The sequence below is a fragment of the Salmo trutta genome, chromosome 25 (assembly GCF_901001165.1).
Source record: "Salmo trutta chromosome 25, fSalTru1.1, whole genome shotgun sequence".
Classification (NCBI taxonomy): Eukaryota; Metazoa; Chordata; class Actinopteri; order Salmoniformes; family Salmonidae; genus Salmo; species Salmo trutta.
Genome location: NC_042981.1, coordinates 19,572,220 through 19,599,086, shown reverse-complemented (window position 1 = coordinate 19,599,086; position 26,867 = coordinate 19,572,220). Strand labels below are relative to the sequence as shown.

Below are 26,867 nucleotides of genomic sequence, written 5' to 3'. Positions count from 1 at the left end.
AGACACCTGTCCACAGAAGCAATCAATCAATCAGGTTCCAAACTCTCCACCATGGCCAAGACCAAAGAGCTCTCCAAGGATGTCAGGGACAAGATTGTAGACCTACACAAGGCTGGAATGGGCTACAAGACCATCGCCAAGCAGCTTGGTGAGAAGGTGACAACATTTGGTGCGATTATTCGCAAATGGAAGAAACACAAAAGAACTGTCAATCTCCCTCGGCCTGGGGCTCCATGCAAGATCTCACCTCGTGGAAAGAAAGGGGATTTAAATATGCAACAACCATCATGGTTTGCTAATTTTACTAAGATAATGCTTTTGGCTGCTTGACAATGGAAGGAAGTTGAAGGAAAGCCAATAGAACAGGAGAAAGCATATGACTAAGTCAATATAAAAATAATTGCCTCCACGTTTCTATGGTGGGATTTTGGCTATAGGCTACTTTAAAGTAAGGTAAGACATTCCTCATAATATGAAGTAAAATGTCCAGGTTTAAAACAATTAAGAAATATAAAAAATATAGCGATGATAATGATAGGCCTAACCATCTTTTGGTAGATGGAAATGCTTTCCCAAAACCTTCTTTTATTGCATCAATCCAGTAGCCATTTATTTTTCAAACTCCAATTCATGTGCTACAGAAACACTGCTAACCAAACAACAGTGCTAGGTGCCTTTGCAATTGGACCACTACACCACTGCTCTCTCCATCACTCTCTCTGTCTGTCTCTCCCGTTCCCTCTCCCTCCCCTTTCTATTGTTTAACACCACAGAGACGTTCCAACCTGTACCCAATCTTTCCCTCTCTGTGTTGGTCACTAGGGGGCGCTCACGAGGGCCAGAAGACGGCTGTGGACCATTCTTTCTCTAAGGGCTGGAGCAGGGACCAGCCTGGGAGCGGTCAAGCAGCAGCCATGAGGCAGCGCAGTGCCACCACCGCTGGCTCCCCGGGCATGGAGAAGGCCAGGAACATCATACGCCAGAAGACTGTGGGTTAGTGCCACAGCCGTCATATTTGTCAGAGGAAACTACATGTCTACATATGGGAAGGGTGGTTGTCTTAACCTTATGGCAAGGTGTTTAAGATATATTTTCATGGATTATTTAAAATGCTTTATGTAATGGTTTCAGTAGACCTATGTACGTGGCACATTTGAGTAGGGTTTTGGTGTAATGGTCAATGCTGCTATACTGCTGTTAACTGTCATAACCTTTTTTTAGCCATTTATACATAATCAATTAAATAGGAAATCAGTACCGTGTGGGAGTCCTCCAGTGAAGAAGGTTTCAACTGAGCATAAGGGTTGTGTGGGTTCTCTTTCAAGTATTCGTTTCGGTATTTCACTATGGGATACGCCCCCAGCATATTCATCAGAAGACTTATTACACTACGCTAGCCATAATTGGATGGACATCGAGACATGTGCGTCGGGGAAGGGTGTCCTTCCTACCCTATAAAGGACCCTGACGCAGCGTTTCTGAGTCAATCAAACACCTCTTCTCGCTTTTCATCAGAAAGCTTACCTCAACACGACTGCATTTTCCAGAACTAGCTAAACTGTCCATAGATGTGAGCTTACAACTCGCTCGCCGGGCGCTTTTCTTGGGATTCCCTTCACCATAGCTAGAGGAACATTTATTTGAGGGAGTAACGGGTACAGCTGTGACACGGCTAACTCGTTCACATCCAAGTTAGCTGTATCCGAACAGTGATTAGTCGTCGGAAAACTAGCCACCACGCTAGCTAGCTTTTATTTTTTTTATTTTTTTACTTCGGCAAGAAAAGTTTCCCTGCTACATCAAGCTATCTTTTCTAACCTGGCCTTTCGGAAACGGTACCTGGCCTTCACACCGAGTGCCACCGTCAGAGATAACCCACTCTAATCGCTAGCTATTGGACTAGCCAACCATGCTATTTTTTTTCTGGCAGCTAAGCACTGTTCTATCCCCTCCTCCAATCCTGAGCCTGTTCCAGGGTGCAAGTTCCCAGGCACCTCAGTGTTCTGTCCGGCGTACCGGGCCCAAGTTGGTGGTCACAGAGTACAGCCCAAAGAGAAGAGACAATGTTCAGATGGATGCTTGCTGTCCCCAGTCCACCTGGCCATGCTGCTGCTCCAGTTTCAACTGTTCTGCCTGCGGCTACGGAACCCTGACCTGTTCACCGGACGTGCTTGTTGCACCCTCGACAATTACTATGATTATTATTATTTGACCATGCTGGTCATTTACGAACATTTTAACATCTTGACCATGTTCTGTTATAATATCCACCCGGCACAGCCAGAAGAGGACTGGCCACCCCTCATAGCCTGGTTCCTCTCTAGGTTTCTTCCTAGGTTTTTGGCCTTTCTCAGGAGTTTTTCCTAGGGAGTTTTTCCCAGCCACCGTGCTTCTTTCACATGCATTGCTTGCTGTTTGGGGTTTTAGGCTGGGTTTCTGTACAGCACTTTGAGATTTCAGCTGATGTACGAAGGGCTATATAAATAAATTTGATTTGATTTGATTTGATGCTTCCACAAAGCCCCCCTCTTGTCTCAAACACTCCCCAATGTCAGTTCACATAAAAAATGAACACATAAAAAGTTAACACTAGTGCAACCAGGCTACAGGCCAAGGGAGCAGTCAGACATGTTTCTCATGAGCGTGCTCCCACTACGAGCCAGCCGGACGTGCGTAGTGCGTCACGGCCTGTCGTACACCCTCCCCCCGACAGAGGGTGCTGCGGAACCATCTATGGGGGAAAGCCCGGGTCAGCCCTCTCTCGGAGCAGAGAGAGAATTGACGGGCATTTGCAGTGTCAAACTGGGTACAGGGCACGATAGACAGGGGATACAGACTGCAATTCACTGTCACCCTGCCCAGATTCAAAGGAATCATATGCACTCAGGTTCAGGTGGAATCAGCGCATGTACTCCGAGAGGAAATCACATCACTAATAGGAAAAAGGACAAAAATAATTGTTCTTCCCGAGCAAAGCCACTGGTTTTTACTCGATATTTCCTGCTTCCAAAAAAGGGGGGCAGCCTACGCCCGATCTTAGATCTACATGCTCTGAACAGACACATGAGAAAGTATACGTTCAGAATGTTGACACACACTGCTTTGCTACGTTCTGTGCGCCCAGGCGATTGGTTCGTATCCGTCGACCTGAAGGACGCTTACTTTCACATCTCAATATACTCCCCTCACAGGACATTTCTCAGATTTGCTTTTCAGTGTGTGATCTACACATTTCTGGTGCTCCCTTTTGGCCTCTCTTGTGTCACCTCGTGTCTTTACGAAGTGTACCGAGGCAGCTATAGCCCCACTCAGAGAGAAGGGCATTCGGCTGATGACGTACATAGACGATTGGCTGCTGTGTGCGCAATCGAAGATGAGGTCTTAGAACACAGTCAGCTATTATTGGAACACCTGACACTTCTAGGTTTCAGAATAAACACAGTAAAGAGTGTTCTGATTCCCATGCAGACAATCTCTTTCCTAGGTTTAATCCTGGATTCAGTATTGTTCAAAGCTCGCCTTTTGATGGAATGTATAAGAACATTCCAAGATTGCCTAGCACTGTTTCGCAGAGGGAACCTAGTCTCTTTCAAAACATGCCTGAGGCTTCTAGGCTTCATGGCATCGGCTTTAGCAGTCATTCCATTAGGACGTTTGAATATGAGTGGGTTTCAAAGCTGGGTCTCTTCTCTGGGTCTGAGCCCAATACGTCACAAACATCACCATGTACAGATCTCAATTAGAGGTCGACCGATTATGATTTTTCAACGCCAATGCCGATTATTGGAGTGCCCAAAAAGCCGATACCGATTAATCGGCCATTTAAAAAAATATATATATATTTTTTTTTAATTATTTTTTTATTTGTAATAATGACAATTACAACAATACTGAATGAACACATATTTTAACTTAATATAATACAACAATAAAATCAATTTAGCCTCAAATAAATAATGAAACATGTTCAATTTGTTTTAAATAATGCAAAAACAAAGTGTTGGAGAAGAAAGTAAAAGTGCAATATGTGCCATGTAAAAAAGCTAACATTTAAGTTCCTTGTTCAGAACATGAGAACATATGAAAGCTGGTGGTTCCTTTTAACATGAGTCTTCAATATTCCCAGGTAAGAAGTTTTAGGTTGTAGTTATTATAGGAATTATAGGACTATTTCTCTATACGATTTGTATTTCATATACCTTTGACTATTGGATGTTCTTATAGGCACTTTAGTGTTTCCAGTGTAACAGTATAGCTTCCGTCCCTCTCCTCGCTCCTACCTGGGCTCGAACCAGGAACACATCGACAACAGCCACCCTCAAAGCAGCGTTACCCATGCAGAGCAAGGGGAACAACTACTCCAAGTCTCAGAGCGAGTGACGTTTGAAACGCTATTAGCACGCACCCCGCTAACTAGCTAGCCATTTCACATCGGTTACACCAGCCTAATCTCGGGAGTTGATAGGCTTGAAGTCATAAACAGCACAATGCTTGAAGCATTGCGAAGAGCTGCTGGCAAATGCACGAAAGTGCTGTTTGAATGAATGCTTACGAGCCTGCTGGTGCCTACCATCGCTCAGTCAGACTGCTCTATCAAATCATAGACTTAATTATAACATAATAACACACAGAAATACGAGCCTTTGGTCATTAAAATGGTCGAATCCGTAAACTATAATTTCGAAAACAAAACGTTTATTCTTTCAGTGAAATACGGAACCGTTCCGTATTTTATCTAATGGATGGCATCCCTAAGTCTAAATATTGCTGTTACATTGTACAACCTTCAATCTTATGTCAAAATTAATTACGGCCTTTGTTAGGAATAAATGGACTTCACACAGTTTGCAATGAGCCAGGCGGCCCAAACTGCTGCATATACCCTGACTGCTTGCACGGAACGCAAGAGAAGTGACACAATTTCCCTAGTTATAAGAAATTCATGTTAGCAGGCAATATTAACTAAATATGCAGCGTTAAAAATATATACTTGTGTATTGATTTTAAAGAAAGGAATTGATGTTTATGGTTAGGTACATTGGTGCAATGACAGTGCTTTTTTCGCAAATGCGCTTGTTAAATCATCACCCGTTTGACGAAGTAGGCTGTGATTCAATGAGAAATTAACAGGCACCGCATCATTTATATGCAACGCAGGACACGCTAGATAAACTAGTAATATCATCAACCATGTGTAGTTAACTAGTGATTATGTTAAGATTGATTGTTTTTTATAAGATAGGTTTAATGCTAGCTAGCAACTTACCTTGGCTTCTTGCTGCCCTCGTGTAACAGGTAGTCAGCCTGCCACGCAGGCTCCTCGTGGAGTGCAATGTAAGGCAGGTGGTTAGAGCGTTGGACTAGTAACCGGAAGGTTGCAAAAACAAATCCCCAAGCTGACAAGGTAAAAATCTGTCGTTCTGCCCCTGAACAAGGCAGTAACCCACCGTTCCTAGGCCGTCATTGAAAATAAATAAGAATGTGTTCTTAACTGACTTACCTAGTTAAATAAAGTGTATATAAAAAATATTTTTAAATATAAAAAAATTCTGCAAATCGGTGTCCAAAAATACAGATTACCGGTTGTTATGAAAACTTGAAATCGGCCCTAATTAATCGGCCATTCCGATTAATCGGTCGACCTCTAATCTCAATAGACTGCATGGTAGCACTGCACTCCTGGAGACACAGGATGTGTCTGTCACAGGGTGCCCAGATGGGCACTATTTTATCCAGAAAAGTAGTCAAGACGCACTCATCTCTCTCGGGTTGGGGTGCGACTCATGAGGGCAGAACAGTCAACGGGTGTGTGGGGACCCCATCTCCGTTCTACTCACATAAACTGCCTGGAGCTCCTTACAGTGTCCTTAGCATTAAAGTTGTTCCTCCCATTTCTGGAGGGTCGGCATGTTCTAGTCAGAACAGACAATACCACTGTTGTGGCTTACATAAACGGACTGCGATCCCCTCACTTACACACACTGGCACACATACTGATTATGTGGAGCAGTGTGCATCTCCAGTCACTGAGAGCTACTCATGTACCAGGAGTACTGAATCTGGGGGCAGATTTACTTGCCAGGGGAGGAACCTTCTATACGGAGAGTGGAAGCCCCACCCAGAGGTAGCCAATCAGGTTTGGAAACACTTCGACATGCCAGCAGTGGATCTTTATGCATCAATGGAGAATACTCAGTGTCCGCTATTCTTTTCCGTGAGGGATCGGGACGCACCGATGGGAGTGGACTCGTTGGCGCACGAGTGGCCACGTGTCCTCCTGTATGCATTCCCCCCACTGATCCTGATTTGCCCCACCCGAGCCAGGGTGCGGGAGAAGGGGCTATCGCTCATACTAATTGCGCCACATTGTAATTTACACTATTCAGAGTGCTAGAGCCGCATCTATCAGGTCCCTTTATAATTATAAATGGCAGGTGTTTGAGGAATGGTGCGCTAAAATACAGACAGTGTCATTCCAGTGCTCTGTCCCGGTAATCTTGTCGTTTCTACAGAAATTTGTAGAAAAAGGAAAGTATTTTTCTACCATTAAAGTATATCTGGCAGCTATATTGGCTTGTCATATGGGTTTTGGGAACACGACAGTGGGGCAACACCCCCTTGTCGTCCGTTTTATGAAGGGTGCACGTCGCTTGTGTCCGGTGTCCAAACAGCTTGCCCCATCATGGGATTTATCAATTGTTTTGGATGCTCTGTGCCAACAGCCTTTTGAACCCCTGGATCAGGTGGAACTGAAAATTCTTTCATTTAAGACTGCGCTATTACGACCACTGGCTTCTGCAAAGCGTTTAAGTGACATTCACGCATTCTCTGTGCACTCGTCATGTGTGCAATTTGCACCTGGTAACAATAGGGTATCATTGTTTGATCAACGATTGCATATGTTGTGTCCAGTACGTGCTCTGCGCATTACATGGACAGGTCTAAGGGATTTAGGAAATGTGATCATTTGTTTGTTTCCTGGGTGAAACCTCACAGGTAAAGCGCTCACTAAACAACGCCTCTCCCACTGGATAGTGGGGGCTATTGCTTTGGCCTACACAAGTAAGGGTCTTCAGTCTCCTACTGATCTACGGGCTCATTCCACTAGAGGAATGGCTACGTCCTGGGCTTTATTTAGGGGCATATCTGTCCAAGATATTTGCTCAGCAGCAAGTAGGGCTTCGCCTTTGCAAAGTTTTATGGGCTCGATGTCACTGCACCAACCCTGGCACATACTGTTTTAGGTGTAGGATCTTCTGAGGGTAAGGCCCATTTGTGTGATATATCGCACAGGGCAGTTGGTCGTCAGGATAAGCTTGTCTGGCAATACGGGACTCAGTATATCCCATAGTGAAATACCGAAACGAACACTTGAAAGAGAACTACAGGTTACGACTGTAACCCCGGTTCTCTGATAGTATGAGTGAGGTATTTCACCAGACCACCCTCCTTGCATGAGTGTGGAAGAGGTGTGGCTTATTCTTGAATGACTCAGAGACGCTGCGTCGGGTCCTTTATAGGGTAGGAGGGAAACCCTTCCCCGACGCACACATCTCGACATCCAGCCAATCATGGCTGGCGTACTGTAATAAGGCTTCTGACGAATATGCTGGGTGCGTATCCCATAGTGAAATACCTCACTCATGCTATCAGAGAACCAGGGTTACAGACGTAACCTACAGTCATAATCACGGAGGGCTCTGTGACCTGGCTCCTCAGGTACAGTCAGGCAGACAGTAGCTTTGCCTTTTCCTAGTCCTCCTCTCTGAAGGTCACTGCTCTCTGCCTTAATCTCACAGTCCTCACTTTCTCCTCTCACTTTCTCACCTTCCTCCTCTCCCGTTTTTACCTTCCTCTTCTTTCTAAACTCCTTTTCTATCCATTTCCTCTCTGTCCCTCTATTCCATGACTTGACTTTTACAGGTCATTATTTTTCGCTTGAGCCAAGACCCTTACTCTTCTCTATTTTCTCTTCCCTCTCCCCTTTCCTTCTTTCACCTCCCCTCCCTCCTTTCTCTCCTACTCCTCCCTTCTCTCTCCTCTCTGTGTGGCGTCCGTCCGTCCCTCAGCCCTGCGTAGCTGCTCTACGGGCGACAGCTTCCTGTCCCAAGCCTTTATCCGCAGCGCTAAAAGTGCCCCTGTCCTGATCCATCCTCTCCACCCTCTCCTGTCTGACTCTGTCCTCACATCCCTAGCTGACGAGCTGGCAGGTAGAGCCCTCTACTCTACGCCTGTACCTGTACCTCTATCTGTACCTGTGTGTCTATCTGTACCCCCCTCCACCCACTTCACTTCTTCACTCACTATCTGTATGTTCTTGTCTGTCTTTGCATATTGTTTCTATGCTTGCCTTTGCTTGTGATTCCACACAGCCTGCTTGTCTTGGTGTGTTTGGGAGTTCTTGTTTGAGGATATTTCTCTCTGGCCTAGACTCTGGGGGTATGTTGTGTTTTTAGGCTGTTGTTGTTTCTGAATCACTATTTAATATCCTTCTCAGATCCAAACAGTTTTCCCTGCATGTGGTTTGGTGTGCATCCCTAGTCCCTATCAATTTATGATTTGATGGCTTCTGCTAAGATATGACATATTGTCAACCCATTTTTTTAATGATTTTTTGGGGATTCATTCTCATTTGTTCTTATTGATGTATTGTAATTTGTCTGTTTTCTCTACTGCAGCTGTTTTGGTTTTAATGATATGGATATGATTGGATGCAGCTTAAATATTCTATTAACCATGAAAAGGAATGCAGTTTTTGCCATGTTTTGTCTGCCATTGTTTTTGTATATGAGAACATGCATACATAAGAAAACATGTTATTGCATGGACTTGGTTGGTGCTCTTGGGTGAAGTGATATTGGGTTAGAGTAACCCATTAATACAAACTTGCCTATTGGGCTGACTAAATTCAACCACCTGATCATTTCATCCTTTACACAGATGTACAATGCATTCGGAAAGTATTCAGACTCCTTCCCCTTATTCACATTTTTTTACGTTACACAGCCTTATTCTGAAATTGATTAAATATATTTTTTCCCCTCATCAATCTATACACAATAACCCATAGCGACGAAGCGAAAACAGGTTTTAAGAGATTTTTACACGTGTATTAAACATTTTAAACAGATGCCTTATTTGAATAAGTATTCAGACCCTTTTCTATGAGACTCGAAATTGATCCTCAAGCTCTGTCAGGTTGGATGGGGAGTGTTGCTGCACAGGTATTTTCAGTTCTCAGAGATGTTTGATCGGGTTAAAGTCTGGGCTCTGGCTGGGCCACTCAAGAACATTCAGAGACTTGCCCCGAAGTCACTCCTGTGTTTTCTTCGCTGTCTGCTTAAGGTCATTGTCCTGTTGGAAGGTGAACCTTTCAAATCAAATTTTATTGGTCACATACACATGGTTAGCAGATGTTATTGTGAGTGTAGCGAAATGCTTGTGCTTCTAATTCCGACAGTGCAGTAATATCTAACAAGTAATCTAACAATTCCCCAACAACTACCTAATACACACAAATCTAAAGGGGTGAGTGAGAATATGTACAGTTGAAGTCGGAAGTTTACATACACCTTAGCCAAATACGTTTAAACTCAGTTTTTCACAATTCCTGACATTTAATCCTAGTTAAAATTCCCTGTCTTAGGTCAGTTAGGATCACCACTTTATTTTAAGAATGTGAAATGTCAGAATAATAGTAGAGCGAATTATTTATTTCAGCTTTTATTTCTTTCATCACATTCCCAGTGGGTCAGAAGTTTACATAAACTCAATTAGTATTTGGTAGCATTGCCTTTAAATTGTTTAACTTGGGTCAAACATTTCGGGTAGCCTTCCACAAGCTTCCCACAATAAGTGGGTGAATTTTGGCCCATTCCTCATGACAGAGCTGGTGTAACTGAGTCAGGTTTGTAGGCCACCTTGCTCGCACATTTTTTCAGTTCTGCCCACAGATTTCCTGTAGGATTGAGGTCAGGGCTTTGTGATGGCCACTCCAATACCTTGACTTTGTTGTCCTTAAGCCATTTTGCCACAACTTTGAAAGTTTGCTTGGGGTCATTGTCCATTTGGAAGACCCATTTGCAACCAAGCTTTAACTTCCTGTCTGATGTCTTGAGATGTTGCTTCAATATATCCACATAATTTTCCTGCCTCATGATCCCATCTATTTTGTGAAGTGCACCAGTCCCTCCTGCAGCAAAGCACCCCACAACATGATGCTGCCACCCCCGTGCTTCATGGTTGGGATGGTGTTCTTCGGCTTGCAAGCATCCCCCTTTTTCCTCCAAACATGACGATGGTCGTTATGGCCAAACAGTTCTATTTTTGTTTCATCAGACCAGAGGACATTTCTCCAAAAAGTACGATATTTGTCCCCATGTGCAGTTGCAAACCGTAGTCTGGCTTTTTTTATAGCGGTTTTGGAGCAGTGGCTTCTTCCTTGCTGATCGGCCTTTCAGGTTGTCAATATAGGACTCATTTTACTATGGATATAGATACTTTTGTACCTGTTTCCTCCAGCATCTTCACAAGATCCTTTGCTGTTGTTCTGGGATTGATTTGCACTTTTCGCACCAAAGTATGTTCATCTCTAGGAGACAGAACGTGTCTCCTTCCTGAGCGGTATGACGGCTGCGTGGTCCCATGGTGTTTATAGTTGCGTACTATTTTTTGTACAGATGAACGTGGTACCTTCAGGCATTTGGAAATTGCTCTAAAGGATGAACCAGACTTGTGGAGGTCTACAATTGTTTTTCTGAGGTCTCGGCTGATTTCTTTTGATTTTCCCATGATGTCAAGTAAAGAGGCACTGAGTTTGAAGGTAGGCCTTGAAATACATCCACAGGTACACCTCAATTAACTCAAAGGATGGCTTTAGAAGCTGCTGATAGGCTAATTGACATGACATAATTTTCTGGAATTTTCCAAGCTGTTGAAAGGCTAGTGTATGTAAACGTCTGACCCACTGGAATTGTGATACCATGAATTATAAGTGAAATAATCTGTCTGTAAAAAAATTTGGAAAAATAACTTGTGTCATGCACAAAGTAGATGTCCTAACCGACTTGCCAAAACTACAGTTTATTAACAAGAAATTTGTGGAGTGGTTGAAAAACGAGTTTTAATGACTCCAACCTAAGTGTATGTAAACCTCCGACTTCAACTGTACATATAAATATATGGATGAGCGATGGCCGAACGGCATAGGCAAGGTGCAATAGATGGTATAAAATACAGTATATACATATGATATGAGTCATGTAAGATATGTAAAGATTAGTAAAGTGGCATTATTTAAAGTGGAATTGTTTAAAGTGACTAGTGATCCATTTATTAAAGTGGCCAGTGATTGGGTCTCAATGTAGGCAGCAGCCTCTCTGTGTTAGTGATTGCTGTTTAGCAGTCTGATGGCCTTGAGATAGAAGCTGTTCTTCAGTCTCTTGGTTGCAGCTTTGATGCACCTGTGCATACCTCGCCTTCTGGATGGTAGCGGTGTGAACAGGGAGTGGCTCAAGTGGTTATTGTCCTTGATTGTCTTTTTTGCCTTTCTGTGACATCGGGTGTTGTAGCTGTCATGGAGGGCAGGTAGTTTGCCCCCGGTGATGCGTTGTGCAGACCGCACCACCCTCTGGAGAGCCTTGTGCTTGAGGGCGGTGCAGTTGCCGTACCAGGCTGTGATACAGCCCGACAGGATGCTGTCGTTTGTGCATCTGTAAAAGTTTGTCAGGGTTTTGGGTGACAAGCCAAATGTCTTCAGCCTCCTCAGATTGAAGAGGCGCTGTTGCGCCGTCTTACCACTGTCTGTGTGGGTGGACCATTTCAGTTTGTCTGTGATGTGTACGCCGAGGAACTTAAAACATAATTGATCCCCCCTTTGTCCCCAGTTTGAGGTCCTGAGCTTTCTGGAGTAGGTTTTCATCAAGGATCTCTCTGTACTTTGCTTTGTTCAACTTTCCCTAAATCCTGACTAGTCTCCCAGTCCCTGACGCTGATAAACATCCCCACAGCATGATCCTGCCACAACCATGTTTCACCTTAGGGATGGTGCCAGGTTTCCTACAGACGTGACGCTTGGCATTCAGGCCAAAGAGTTCAATCTTGGTTTCATCAGACCAGAGAATCTTGTTTCTCGTGGTCAGAGTCCTTTAGGTGCCTTTTGGCAAGCTTCAAGCAGGCTGTCATGTGCCTTTTACTGAGGAGTGGCTTCCGTCTGGCCACTCTACCATAAAGGCCTGATTTGTGGAGTTCTGCAGAGATGGTTGTCCTTCTGGAAGGTTCTCCCATCTCCACAGAGGAATTCTGGAGCTCTGTCAGAGTGACCATTGGGTTCTTGGTCACCTCCCTGACCAAGGCCCTTCTCCCCAGATTGCTCAGTTTGGCTGGGCGGCCAGCTCTAGGAAGAGTCTTGGTGGTTCCAAACTTCTTCTATTTAAGAGGCTACTGTATTCTTGGGGACCTTAAACACTGCAGACATTTTTTTGGTACCCTTCCCAGATCTGTGCATCGACACAATCCTATCTCGGAGCTCTACGGACAATTCCTTCGACCTCATGGCTTCGTTTTTGCTCTGACATGCACTGTCGACTGTGGGACCTTTATATTGACAGGTGTGTGCCTTTCCAAATCATGTCCCATCAATTGAATTTACCACAGGTGGACTCCAAACAAGTTGTAGAAATATCTCAAGGATTTTCAATGGAAACAGGATGCACCTGACCTCAATTTCGAGTCTTACAGCAAAGGGTCTGAATACTTACAGTACCAGTCAAAAGTTTGGTGGCACCTACTCATTCAAGGGTTTATCTTTATTTTTACTATTTTCTACATCGTAGAATAATAGTGAACACATCAAAACTATGAAATAATAGCTGTGGAATCATGTAACTAAAAAGGTGTTAAGCAAGTCAAAATATATTTTAGATTTGAGATTCTTCAAATAGCCACCCTTTGCCTTGATGACAGCTTTGCACACTCTTGGCATTCTCTCATCCAGCTTCATGAGGTAGTCACCTGGAATGAATTTCCATTAACAGGTGTGCCTTGTTAAAAGTTCATTTGTGGAATTTCTTTCCTTCTTAATGCGTTTGAGCCAATCAGTTGTGTTGTTACAAGGTAGGGGTGATGTACAGAAGATCGCCCTTTTTAGTAAAAGACCAAATCCATATTATGGCAAGAACAGCTCAAATAAGCAAAGAGAAACGACTGTCCATCATTACTTTAAGACATGAAGGTCAGTTAAAGCAGAACATTTTAAGGACTTTAAAAGTTTCTTCAAGCGCAGTCGCGAAAACCATGAAGCTCTATGATGAAACTGGCTCTCATGAGGACCGCCACAGGAAAGGAAGACCCAGAGTTACCTCTACTGCAGAGGTTAAGTTCATTAGAGTTACCGGCCTCAGAAATTGCAGCCCAAATAAATGCTTCACAGAGTTCAAGTAACAGACACATCTCAACATCAACTGTTCAGAGGAGACTGCGTGAATCAGGCCTTCATGGTCAAATTGCTGCAAAGAAACCACTACTAAAGGACACCAATAATAAGAAGAGACTTGCTTGGGCCAAGAAACACGAGCAGTGGACATTAGACCGGTGGAAATCTGTCTTGGTCTGATGAGTCCAAATTTGAGACGCAGAGTAGGTGAGCGCATGATCTCATTCTCCGCATGTGTGGTTCCCACCGTGAAGCATGGAGGAGGAGTTGTAATGGTTTGGGGGTGCTTTGCTGATGACACTGTCAGTGATTTATTTAGAATTCAAAGCACACTTAACCAGCATGGCTACCACAGAATTCTGAAGTGATACACCATCCCATCTGGTTTGCGCTTAGTGGGACTATCATTTGTTTTTCAACAGGACAATAACCCAGCACACCTCCAGGCTGTGTAAGGGCTGTTTGACCAAGAAGGAGAGCGATGGAGTGCTACATCAGATGACCTGGCTGCCACAATCACCCGACCTCAACCCAATTGCGGATGGTTTGGGATGAGTTGAACTCCGGAGTGAAGGAAAAGCAGCCAACAAGTGCTCAGCATATGTGGGAACTCCTTCAAAACTGTTGTAAAAGCATTCCAGGTGAAGCTGGTTGAGAGAATGCCAAGAGTTTGCAAATCTATCAACAAGGCAAAGGGTGGCTACTTTGAAGAATCAAATGATTCCATATGTGTTATTTCATAGTTTTGATGCCTTCGCTAATATTCTACAATGTAGAAAATAGTAAAAATAAAGAAAACCCCTTGAATGAGTAGTTGTGTCCAAAATTTTGCCTGGTACTGTATGTAAATAAGGTATTTCTGTTTTTTATTTTTAATACATTTGCTAAAATTTTTAAACCGGTTTTTGCTTTGTCATTTTGGGGTGTTGTGTGTAGATTGATGAAAAAACAACAACTATTGAATCCATTTTATAATGAGGCTGTAAATTAACGAAATGTGGAAAATATATGACTGTATATGATCATATTGTTGCACCATGGTGTGGTGTATGTTACTGATCCATTCCCTTCGCTGTGTTTTCCTGCACGTAGAGTTGGTAGGACCCCTCTCCAGTGAGCTGTGCCCTGTGTATCCCCTTTGTCCAGATATGGAGGACCCCCCCATGGCCATGACCTCTCGGGGACCCAGGATCCGCCACTGCTCCCAGAGCGAGAATACCCCGGCCTCTGAGGTGTTCTCAGCATCCAGTGACCTGGATCCCCAGGGGCCTACGCTCCCCCGCAGCAGCAGCGCTTCTGACATCATGGAACCCTTCATCGCTGAGAGGGTCAAAGGTGCACTTCCTGTCCCTGACAGTCCCCCCTCTCACTCCACCATCACCGCTGTCTTTGCCCCCCACCACACCCACCACCCCCCTTGCTCCTCCAGGAGCCACTCCCTGCACCCCCCCAACCCCCACACAGCCCCAGGTAGCAGGTTGGACTCTCTGGAAGTGGGGGATAGCATCTATGACTACCTGTGGCAGATGATAGGCCCCCGCCCCCCTGCCCCTGACTGGACATGTGGTGGAGCCTCCTCCTCCTCCACCCAGTCCTCTGAGAGAGATGGGGAGGGGGAGATGCAGGGGGAGGAGGACCTGCTTAGTTCTCTCAGGGAGTACCTGATGCACATAAGCCTGGAGGAGGGAGGTGGAGAGGGGGAGAGGGGTGGCCCTAGTGACGCTGTGGAGGGTCGCACTGTGATGGTACAGTCAGGGTCACAGCAGGTCAGGAGACAGGTCCAGGTAAGGCAGCATAGCATCTTAAACTCAGCAGAAGAGAACAGTACAGAGGCAGAGCAGCAGCCTGCTGAGAAGAGTATCTATGAGTGTTTGGAACAGAGTGATGACTGGGAGCTGATCAGCAGGGGGAGCTCTAGTCTTGACCAGCAGGTAACTACTCGGGGAACAGAGAATAGGGAAGAGCCCCACTTGGTCAGGCAAGACGCCACAGAGTGTGAGTATAATAATGAAACAGGAGGTTCAGGCCAACAGGCCCCTCAGCCCCAGCAGCAGTCCCTCAACCTCCACCACTCCCTGAAGCCCAGGCTGGTCCGGGGTAGGCCCAAAAAGCACCATGGGGCAGGGGGAGGGGTACACGTCAGCTTCCGGCCCTCCACAGAGTCTGTCCAGTTCCACAACCCTCTAGACTCCAAGGAGGCCTACTGGAGGACCAGGCTGCGCCGCCTCGGCCACTTCAGCAGCCCTGTAGGAGGGGTGGGGTTTGGAAGGGCTGGGGCAGGGTTGGGGGGGTCAAAGGGTAAAGAGAGTTCAGGAGGGGAGGGGGTGAGCGGAAGCGGGGAGCAGCCGGAACGGGAGGCCAGTGGAGTGGGGGGTCATGCGACAGAGCCAGGACGTGTCCGTCTGGGGCGCTCCTCCCTTCGGCCTCGTGGGACCCGGTCCAGGTCCCAGGATGCGGAGTCAGGGATCAGTCCTTCTCGGCAGCAGCAGGGGGCTCTGTTGGGCGGTGTGTATAAATCTGTGGTCCATGCTCTCTCCAAGCCCAAGGCCCACGCCACCGGCTCCGCATCACCGCAGCGGCAGAGCAAAGCCCCTGGCGTGGCCACAGAGGCGCCCCTGAGGGACCTGTACACTCATGTATTGGGCTATTTTGGAAAGAAAGCACCAGGTGAGAGACTTGAGGAGCGTCGCTGTGCTCCAAGGCACTACCACAACATGGAAAAACAAACTACAAAATGAAACAAAAACACAAAGCACCACCGTTCTATCTCCTCCATCTTTTTCAGTTTTCTTTATTAACTGTTTTTGCTGAATGCGGATTGAATTTAAGCTTTTTTTTTTGTCTTTCCTGTTTTAAAGTAGCAGACACGATCCCAAAAAAGAACCAAAGCCCGGCCAAAGACCCCTCCTCTTGGGATGGCTCTCCCCTCCTCCTACAGCTTCTTTGACTAAATCTCTTCTGCCCCTCCTCTTCCTTCCCTGAATGATGCATGCGGCCTCACACCTCCCCCTCCACCTTCTCTATCATATCAACCCAACACTGTACAACACATTCACTGCACACACTGAGGGCAAATCTACTGGGCAAAACTGGCTATCTAACTCATTTACATTGATAAATTGACACAGAACACATAGTGTAGCATGATACTGGTCTATGAAGTCCATTTCTTCCATATATACATGAAACTGGGAAATGTATCTGTGTCCTATAGTCTAAGCTGATGCTCTAATAACCACATGTCAATATACCTCCTAACAGGTGGGGGCAGTATAACCGTTCTGATGGAGAATAGGATTTCAGCACCACGCATTGAGCTGGGCCCTCTTGAGTCACTTCAATGACACTCTACCACAAAGTCCAATGTCTCTTATTTTTTCTTCCACTAAATTTCACTGGAGTAGCTAGATACTATTTTAACATTGGCAGTTGACACAGCTTGCCATAATCTTTGGGTTAGCAGAACATGAAGTAGTGGCTTCTTAGGGCAGTAGAAACACACATTTTTAATGGCAGGTCACTAGTTTAGAACATAAACACAGTTGAAAGTTCAAACTAACCAGAGAAATTTCACGGGATGGGGACATAGTCTATGCCCTCTGCTTCTCTTTGACAATCCAGCTCAACATTTAAGTGAATACAATAACTGTTAATTAATGTATCATGGCCTTCATATGTATGCTGCCTCATCTTTCAGTTTCCCTTGGCTACCCAGTTAACACACTAACTGACTGGTCGCTCCCTCACCCAACCACAGTGCAGTTTACATAGCTAGACTAACTTACCGCTCCCTCACCCAACCACAGTGCATTTTACATAGCTAGACTAACTGACTGCTCCCTCACCCAACCACAGTGCATTTTACATAGCTAGACTAATCTCTGTTCTGTTCTGTGGTGGGCTGTACTCATGGCTTAGACAAGACAAGGTTCTCTCTCTCTCTCCCTCTCTCTCTCTCTCTCTCTCTCTCTCTCTCTCTGACTGCATGCATGTGAGTAACTCCTGCATCGCTTTACTGGTTGGACTCAGTTGTGTTGGTTGGATTTTCTTTAAGGTTGTTTCGTTGAGAATTGTGCAGCAGTTACCTTAATTCTTAATCTCTATTTAACAGCACATACAACACCAGTTACCTTACTTTATTGACTGATACTTTTACACAGGCATACATTTCTGAACTTAACATTATCCACTGCCTATAGGAATGACATGCATTCAATATTTTAGTCCAATGGTGTTGTGTTGAGATCTGTAGGATAAACATGTGAAGATGCTTGTAGCTGTGTGTGTCAGTATCTTCTGACAGTGGGGTGACGTGTGTGTCCTTTGCTCTCTGCCTGAACACAGGCAACAAGGAGGACCCTAGTCAGACGACGCGTGCTGTGTCCAGTGATAACGGCAACCAAAACTTTGGAGACCTGATGGACGAATTTATCCAAGAGCGTCTGCGAGCGAGAGGCACCTCTGTAAATCACCTTTCAATTTTATTTTTCATTTCTCATGCACGCATGCGCGTGCACACACACAATTTCTGAGCTGAGTGAATAAGTGAATGTTCTCAGCTCATGCTCTCTATATGTTTAGTCAAAACATTAGAGTACTAACTTCTCCTCTCTACCTCTCTCTGCAGGGCATGACGAGGCGTGGCAGTAGCCCCGGTAGTCTGGAGATCCCCAAAGACCTGCCGGAGCTCCTGGACCGTCAGAACGTCACACAACCCGTGGACGACCCCGGTGTGCCCTCTGAGTGGACCTCCCCCGCCAGCAGCAGCGACGTCATCAGCTCCGACAGCCAATCAGACTCCTTCAACGCCTTCCAGTACGCCAACTGCAAGCTGGAAAGTAAGTGACATCACCACAGGTGACATCACATCTCGTTAAATCAGTGACTCGTGTTTTTGAGGATATCACAGGTTATAAATCATGATTTATATCAGTTAGCTCACACTTGCTTTGCATGCATATTGGTTGTGTAAAAAACCTGGTTCTGTAACTAAGTAACATAGTAGTGGAGGGGATTGGAGTGGATTGTGGTGGAGTGGGAGTAGATCGGAGTGGGCGTGAATTGTATATTGCTCTTGACATGCTGGAGGACTACTACTTGTACTGACCACTGGGTGGCACTATGCTGTTAGATTTCAGCTTTGGTCTGGATGGCTGTGGTGCGGGGTCTTTGGACCAGGATAACGCTAGCCTTGGAGGGGTGCCCCAGACTGCAGAGGAACAGGAGCTGTCCAGCCTCACCACCCTGCACATAGATTCAGAGACCAGCAGTCTGAGCCAGCACGGCCTGTCTGCAGACGCCATCACCATCACAGGTCAGAGAGAGACACACACACACACACACACACACACACAGACTCAGAGACCAGCAGTCTGAGCCAGCACGGCCTGTCTGCAGACGCCATCACCATCACAGGTCAGAGAGAGACACACACACACACACACACACACAGACTCAGAGACCAGCAGTCTGAGCCAGCACGGCCTGTCTGCAGACGCCATCACCATCACAGGTCAGAGAGAGAGACACACACACACACACACACACACACACACACACACACACACACACACACACACACACACACACACACAGACTCAGAGACCAGCAGTCTGAGTCAGCAAGGCCTGTCTGCAGACACCATCACAGGTCAGAGTTGCAGATTCACAAATCAGAACACATCGGCTTTCAATGTCCACATCACTCACCCTTTTATACATCTTAGTGACTTTCCCACATTAATTTGATCATCTGGCAAAGCTCATAGAAATCCATGATAAAATATGGATTCAATCCAGTAAATTATTATTATACAATGTCTACCTAATTCATTACATCAATCTCTGTGTGCCTCCATCCAGGTTCAGAGAGTGCGTCCCCGATGCATTCCCTGGGTGGTTCCTGCTCACAGAGCCCGTCTCCAGCCACCCTGACCGCTGAACACATAGGGCTGCAGCATGAGGACCTGCAGCTGGATGAGAAACTACATCACTCTGTACTACACACTCCTGATGACCTGGGTAATACACACACACCCACACTGCTCTCCATAGTAACTGGCTTATCTAGTCACTACCCATACTTAAATGGTCCCAAACCTATTTGTCACACAACACAAACACACTACACACTCAGCCTTACTTACATACTAACAGTGTACTCAAAAGTGTTGTCCCCCTTTTCCCTCCTCTCAGAAACCAGTGAGTTTCCTACAGAGGACTGCAGTGTGATGGCTGGTGGCTCCCTGACCGGTTGGCACGCTGACGTTGCCACGGTGATGTGGCGGAGGATGCTAGGCATTCTGGGTGATGTGAACACCATTAAGGACCCAGAGATCCACGCGCAAGTCTTTGACTACCTCTGTGAGCTGTGGCAAAACCTGGCCAAGGTGAGGAACCATACGGGAATCAGACTGTGTACTCAATACAAGAATGGAAGTTACTGGATCAATGTATGTAAGACACTCATTCACGACATTAATTTACTCTTTATCTCTCTTTCTCTCTCCTTTCTTTCTTTTTCTCCTATCTTCTCTCACTCTCTCTTTTCTTTCTTCTTTCTCCTTCCTCCCTCTCTCATCAGATCAGAGATAATCTGGGCATCTCTCTGGACAACCAGTCATCTCCTCCTCCCCCGGTCCTCATCCCTCCCCTCCGGATCCTCACCCCCTGGCTCTTCAAAGTAAGTATTACCCCTCACTGTTCCATTACGTTATAAAATACATGTACTTTGAAGGTAACATACAGTACCAGTTAAAAGTTTGGACACACCTACTCATTCAAGGGTTTTACTTTATTTTTACTATTTTCTACATTGTCGAATAATAGCGGCATCAAAACTATGAAATAACACATATGGAATCATGTAGTTACCAAAAAAGTGTTAAACAAATCAAAATAGATTTTAAATTCTTCAAAGTAGCCACCCTTTGCCTTTGACAGCTTTGCACACTCTTGGCATTCTTTCAACCAGCTTCACCTGGAATCCTTTTCCAACAGTCTTGAAGGAGTTCCCACATATGCTGGGCACTTGTTGGCTGCTTTTCCTTCGCTCTGCATCCCAACTCATCCCAAATCATCTCAATTGGGTTGAGGTCGGGTGATTGTGGAGGCCAGATCATCTGATGCAGTACTCCATCACTCTCCTTCTTGGTCAAATAGCCCTTACACAGCCTGGAGATGTGTTGGGTTATTGTCCTGTTGAAAAACAAATGATAGTCCCACTAAGCGCAAACCAGATGGGATGGCGTATCACTGCAGAATGCTGTGGTAGCCATGCTGGTTAAGTGTGCCTTGAATTCTAAATAAATCACTGACAGTGTCACCAGCAAAGCACCCCGACACCATCACACTTCCTCCTCCATGCTTCACGGTGGGAACCACACATGCGGATATCACCCATTCACCTACTCTGCGTCTCACAAAGACATGGCAGTTGGAACCAAAAATCTAAAATTTGGACTCATCAGACCAAAGGACAGATTTACACTGGTCTAATGTCCATTGTTCATGTTTCTTGGCCCAAGCAAGTCTCTTAGTGGTTTCTTTGCAGCAATTCGACCATGAAGGCCTGATTCACGTAGTCTCCTCTGAACATTTGGTGTTGAGATGTGTCTGTTATTTATTCGGGTTGTAATCTGAGGTGCAGTTAACTCTAATGAACTTATCCTCTGCAGCAGAGTTAACTCTGCTGTCTTCTCTGTGTCTTCCTTTCCTGTGGCAGTCCTCATGAGAGCTAGTTTCAACATAGCGCTTGATGGTTTTTGCGACTGCACTTAGTTATTGAAATTTTCCGGATTGACTGACCTTCATGTCTTAAAGTAATGATGGACTGTCAGTTCTCTTTGCTTATTTGAGCTGTTCTTGCCATAATATGGTCTTGGTCTTTTACCAAATAGGGCTATCTTTTGTATACCACCACTACCTTGTCACAACACAACTGATTGGCTCAAATGCATTAAGAAGGAAAGAAATTCCACAAATTAACTTTTTTGGTAAGGCACACCTATTAATTGAAATGCATTCCAGGTGACTACCTCATGAAGCTGGTTGAGAGAATGCCAAGCGTGTGCAAAGCTGTCAAGGCAAAGGGTGGCTACTTTGAAGAATCTCAAATATAAAATGTATTATGTTTAACACTTGGTCCCCTGTACAGGCGACCATGCTGACAGAGAGGTACAAACAGGGGAAGCTACACGCCTACAAACTCATCTGTAAGATCATGAAGAGGAGGCAGGACGTATCGCCCAACTCAGACTTCCTCACACACTTCTACAACATCATGCACTGTGGCCTTATGCACGTCGACCAGGTGTGTGTGTTTTCGTGCGCTTGTGTGTTTCTGAGAGGGAGAGGAAGACTGAGAGAGAGAGTGTGTTGGCTGCAGTTATCACTACCCTCTGTTAAATACTGTTCCCTCTGTGTTCCTCAGGACATAGTGAACACCATCATTAAGCACTGTTCTCCTCGGTTCTTCTCCATCGGGCTGCCTGGAGCCACCATGCTTATCCTGGATTTCATCATCGCAGCCAGCAGAGTCACAGCCTGCTCCTCCCTCAATGTGAGAACAACACTGCTGCAATTCACTATCTCTCTGATTATGATCGTAATGCACTGGAAAAGATGTCTGTTAGGACTGACTGACTTATTGGCCGACTGACTGACTTATGTTTCTTCTCTTAAGTGCAGATTCACTTTACATTTTGAGGTGTTTTAATTCTCCCCTCATTTTGAATCAGAAAACCTGCTTCAATATACTGTACACATACTTCTGGATGCACCACACAACACCTCCCCCAGTACAGTTCAATGATCTGTTTCAACACTGTAGTCTTCTGAGTTTGCCCCCCTGTTTGTCACTGTCAGGCCCCACGGGTGGAGGCTCAGATCCTGCTGGGTTCTCTGGTGTGTTTCCCTAACCTATATGAGGAGCTGCCTGCCCTACACCCCACCACCGCTGACGTGGTCATAACCAAGTTCAGAGACGTTAAGGTAACTGTCCTCATGTAGGGTGGTCGGTTAACTCTACATTTTCAACCTGCTTTATTCTATTGCTTCAACCTGTAGGTACCGCTCCACGGTTGGTTATTGAACATTTATTTATTGCCCCTATTGCTTTTTGATTGTTTTTATATTTTTTTAAAGATATGGTAGTTTGTGTGATTTTATTGAACCGATGGTCAGAGAGAGGGATATATTGGAAAGATAGGAGAGGGACACAGTGTGTCAAATGGCAGTGGGGTTTGAGGTTATTACCCACATTCACACCGGTATTAATATACTGGAGGTGGCGGCACCAACCACTAGACCACTAGTAACCACTAGTAACCACTAGTAACAATGAGACCACTAGTAACAATGAGACCACTAGTAACCACGAGACCACTAGTAACCATGAGACCACTAGTAACCACTAGTAACCACAAGATCACTAGTAACCACAAGATCACTAGTGACCACGAGACCACTAGTAACCACTAGTAACCACAAGATCACTAGTAACCACTAGACCATTAGTAACCACTAGTAACCACGAGTAACCACGTAACCACTAGTAACCACAAGATCACTAGTAATCACTAGACCATTAGTAACCACTAGACCATTAGTAACCACAAGATCACTAGTAACCACTAGACCATTAGTAACCACTAGTAACCACTAGACCATTAGTAACCACTAGACCACTAGTAGCCATGAGACCACTAGTAACCACTAGACCACTAGTAACCACGAGACCACTAGTAACCACTAGTAACCATGAGACCACTGGTGACCACTAGTAACCACTAGTAACCACGAGACCACTAGTAACCACTAGACCACTAGTAACCACGAGACCACTAGTAACCATGAGACCACTAGTAACCACGAGACCACTAGTAACCACGAGGCCACTAGTAACCATGAGACCACTAGTAACCACTAGTAACCACGAGACCACTAGTAACCACTAGTAACCACGAGACCACTAGTAACCACGAGGCCACTAGTAACCACTAGTAACCACAAGATCACTAGTAACCACTAGACCACTAGTAACCATTAGACCACTTGACCACTGGTAACCATTAGACCACCCAAGCCACCTATTGTTTGATGTTGTATCAAACCCACATTAAACCCTATTACCTTTTCATTTCTTCCCCCTGTGGTACTGAGGGAGAAGTAGTGCTAGGGTATCTAACTCTCTAGTGGGTGATCAGCTATGTCCCAGGCGCCCATTCACAGGGCCTCGTTGTTATTGTGCCGCATGTTGTTGTTGATTGCTGGTTAAAGAGCTAATTTCATGCATAAGAGTGTTTCATATTTGGACAGAGAATTTCACATTATGGCATCTGATAGCCTGGGTCTGGTTGTGAATGACAAAACACCGGTTAATTCAGCCAGTAGAGAGTCTGTTTTGTGTGTGTGCGCCTGCGTGTGTGGTTTAGCAGCACACCTGTTGTTCAGTGGAGAATAAAACAGGCTGATGGGTGCATTCATCTCTCAATCAGTTAATTATTGATTCATTTATCATTTATTGATAGACCCTGTCCTTCGTTTCAGGAACACATCATCAAACACATCCTGAGTTCAGCCATAGATGAGCCTTCAGCCCCAGCCAGGTATGAAGACCAACCAACCAACCATCCCCACCAACAAACCAACCACCCACACCCACCAACCAACCAACCAACCACCCATCCCCACCAACAAACCACAACCACCCATCCCCACAAACCAAACAACCAAATGGTACCCTATTCCCGACATAGTGCACTACTTCTGACCAGCGGCCTGTATAGAGAATAGGGTACCATAAAGGACACAGTCTTTGCCTGTCCCTGACTGGAGGAAGACATCTGCCAAGCAGCAGATTATTGTAAGAAAAATGAGGCGAGGGAATGGGGAGGAGGGTGTCACTGTATGGGCTCTGGTGACTAATACAAGCTGGCCTTGGTTATACTGTAGTCTTCCCTGTGTATTGTCCCTGTTAGTCTCATTCAATATCACACTGACATTGGTATTGTTAGTTGATTATGCATTTATGTATGTGTATTTGTGTTTATTGGTTACCAACTGTGACTCAAAATATTAAAGCTATTTATAATGGGCTAATGTATGTCATTTGGGTCCGTTAAATAAAAAACAGCCCAATGGAAAATGAACGGGAGTTGTGTTATGTTGTGTTTGGCCCCGTCAGGTGTGTGGCCCTGTGCAGTCTGGGTATCTGGCTGTGTGAGGAGTTGGTCCACGGCACCCAGCACCCTCAGATCAAAGAAGCCCTCAACGTCATCTGTGTCACTCTAAAGGTAACCAGCTCTATTTGATATAGTAATATGCCACTTCTGCTAAATGGAATATATTGTTAACAATGCCCATGCCTCACATGAGGAGCTGTCATTTTCAGCCATCTACTTCCTATGTTTGAGCTGAAAAATCCACTAGTCACTTAAAGCGTACTGGATTGATTGCGTTCATTTTACTCCTGCGACTCTTGTGCCTGTCATTTTTTCCTGTTAACGTTACAACCATTTTTGTAATGACCTGTCAAGCACTCCGATAATGGCTGAATTGGGCGTCTATAACGTCGCTAAAGCTTCATCTAGGATATAACACATCGCCTTGACACTTGCATCACAAGAAAGAGAAGAAAGATAACTTTATTTTGATGGGTGTTCATTTTTTGGGTAATATAAAAAAGTTATAATTTATTAAGATGGATATGTTTACAAATTAGATACGCAGAAATGAAATCACCTTCTGAAAATGAACACTCTGATTAATAGTGATATTATGTCTGATTAGTATGTACAGTGGGGGAAAAAAGTATTTGATCCCCTGCTGATTTTGTACGTTTGCCCACTTACAAAGAAATGATCAGTCTATAATTTTAATAGTAGGTTTATTTGAACAGTGAGAGACAGAATAACAACAAAAAATATCCAGAAAAACGCATGTCAAAAATGTTATGAAATGATTTACATTTTAATGAGGGAAATAAGTATTTGACCCCTCTGCAAAACATGACTTAGTACTTGGTGGCAAAACCCTTGTTGGCAATCACAGAGGTCAGACGTTTCTTGTAGTTGGCCACCAGGTTTGAACACATCTAAGGAGGGATTTTGTCCCACTCCTCTTTGCAGATCTTCTCCAAGTCATTAAGGTTTCAAGGCTGACGTTTGGCAACTCGAACCTTCAGCTCCCTCCACAGATTTTCTATGGGATTAAGGTCTGGAGACTGGCTAGGCCACTCCAGGACCTTAATGTGCTTCTTCTTGAGCCACTCCTTTGTTGCCTTGGCCGTGGGTTTTGGGTCATTGTCATGCTGGAATACCCATCCATGACCCATTTTCAATGCCCTGGCTGAGGGAAGGAGGTTCTCACCCAAGATTTGACAGTACATGGCCCTATCCATCGTCCCTTTGATGCGGTGAAGTTGTCCTGTCCCTTTAGCAGAAAAACACCCCCAAAGCATAATGTTTCCACCTCCATGTTTGACGGTGCAGATGGTGTTCTTGGGGTCATAGGCAGCATTCCTCCTCCTCCAAACACGGCGAGTTAAGTTGATGTCAAAGAGCTCCATTTTGGTCTCATCTGACCACAACACTTTCACCAGTTGTCCTCTGAGTCATTCAGATGTTCATTGGCAGACTTCAGACGGGCATGTATATGTATTCTTGAGCAGGGGGACCTTGCGGGCGCTGCAGGATTTCAGTCCTTCACGGCGTAGTGTGTTACCAATTGTTTTCTTGGTGACTATGGTCCCAGCTGCCTTGAGATCATTGACAAGATCCTCCCGTGTAGTTCTGGGCTGATTCCTCACCGTTGTCATGATCATTGCAACTCCACGAGGTGAGATCTTGCATGGAGCCCCAGGCCGAGGGATATTGACAGTTCTTTTGTGTTTCTTCCATTTGCGAATAATCACACCAAATGTTGTCACTTTCTCACCAAGCTGCTTGGCGATGGTCTTGTAGTCCATTCCAGCCTTGTGTAGGTCTACAATCTTGTCCCTGACATCCTTGGAGAGCTCTTTGGTCTTGGCCATGGTGGAGAGTTTGGAATCTGATTGATTGATTGCTTCTGTGGACAGGTGTCTTTTTTACAGGTAACAAGCTGCGGTTAGGAGCACTCCCTTTAAGAGTGTGCTCCTAATCTCAGCTCGTTACCTGTATAAAAGACACCTGGGAGCCAGAAATCTTTCTGATTGAGAGGGGGTCAAATACTTATTTCCCTCATTAAAATGCAAATCAATTTATACAATTTATGGCATGCACTTTTCTGGATATTTTTGTTGTTATTCTGTCTCTCACTGTTCAAATAAACCTACCATTAACATTATAGACTGATCCTTTCTTTGTCAGTGGGCAAACGTACAAAATCAGCAGGGGATCAAATGCTTTTTTCCCCCTCTGTATAGATAAGTGCACATATAATTTCTTTAACATATT

General features: G+C 45.1%; 1 protein-coding gene across 12 annotated transcripts in view; it reads left to right on the top strand.

Moving 5' to 3' along the window:
* LOC115162131 (ral GTPase-activating protein subunit alpha-1) overlaps nt 1–26,867 on the top strand; it is a 116,515-nt gene that overhangs the window by 25,725 nt on the left and 63,923 nt on the right. For 9 of the 12 annotated variants that reach the window (XR_003869487.1, XM_029713135.1, XM_029713137.1 and 6 more), the window contains 14 exons: nt 823–993; nt 8,070–8,210; nt 14,579–14,767; nt 17,777–17,895; nt 18,060–18,270; nt 18,564–18,746; nt 19,294–19,452; nt 19,627–19,820; nt 20,015–20,113; nt 21,587–21,742; nt 21,863–21,991; nt 22,297–22,422; nt 23,980–24,038; nt 24,617–24,725. Coding sequence is in view for 11 of the 12 variants with exons in the window: in XM_029713135.1 (XP_029568995.1) it covers nt 823–993; nt 8,070–8,210; nt 14,579–14,767; nt 17,777–17,895; nt 18,060–18,270; nt 18,564–18,746; nt 19,294–19,452; nt 19,627–19,820; nt 20,015–20,113; nt 21,587–21,742; nt 21,863–21,991; nt 22,297–22,422; nt 23,980–24,038; nt 24,617–24,725 (2,045 nt within the window). In the remaining variant the exon portion in view is untranslated. Of the gene's footprint in view, nt 1–822; nt 994–8,069; nt 8,211–14,524; nt 14,768–17,776; nt 17,896–18,059; nt 18,271–18,563; nt 18,747–19,293; nt 19,453–19,626; nt 19,821–20,014; nt 20,114–21,586; nt 21,743–21,862; nt 21,992–22,296; nt 22,423–23,979; nt 24,039–24,616; nt 24,726–26,867 lie in introns of all 12 variants that reach the window. The other 3 variants (XM_029713143.1, XM_029713142.1, XM_029713141.1) reach the window with 2 other exon arrangements.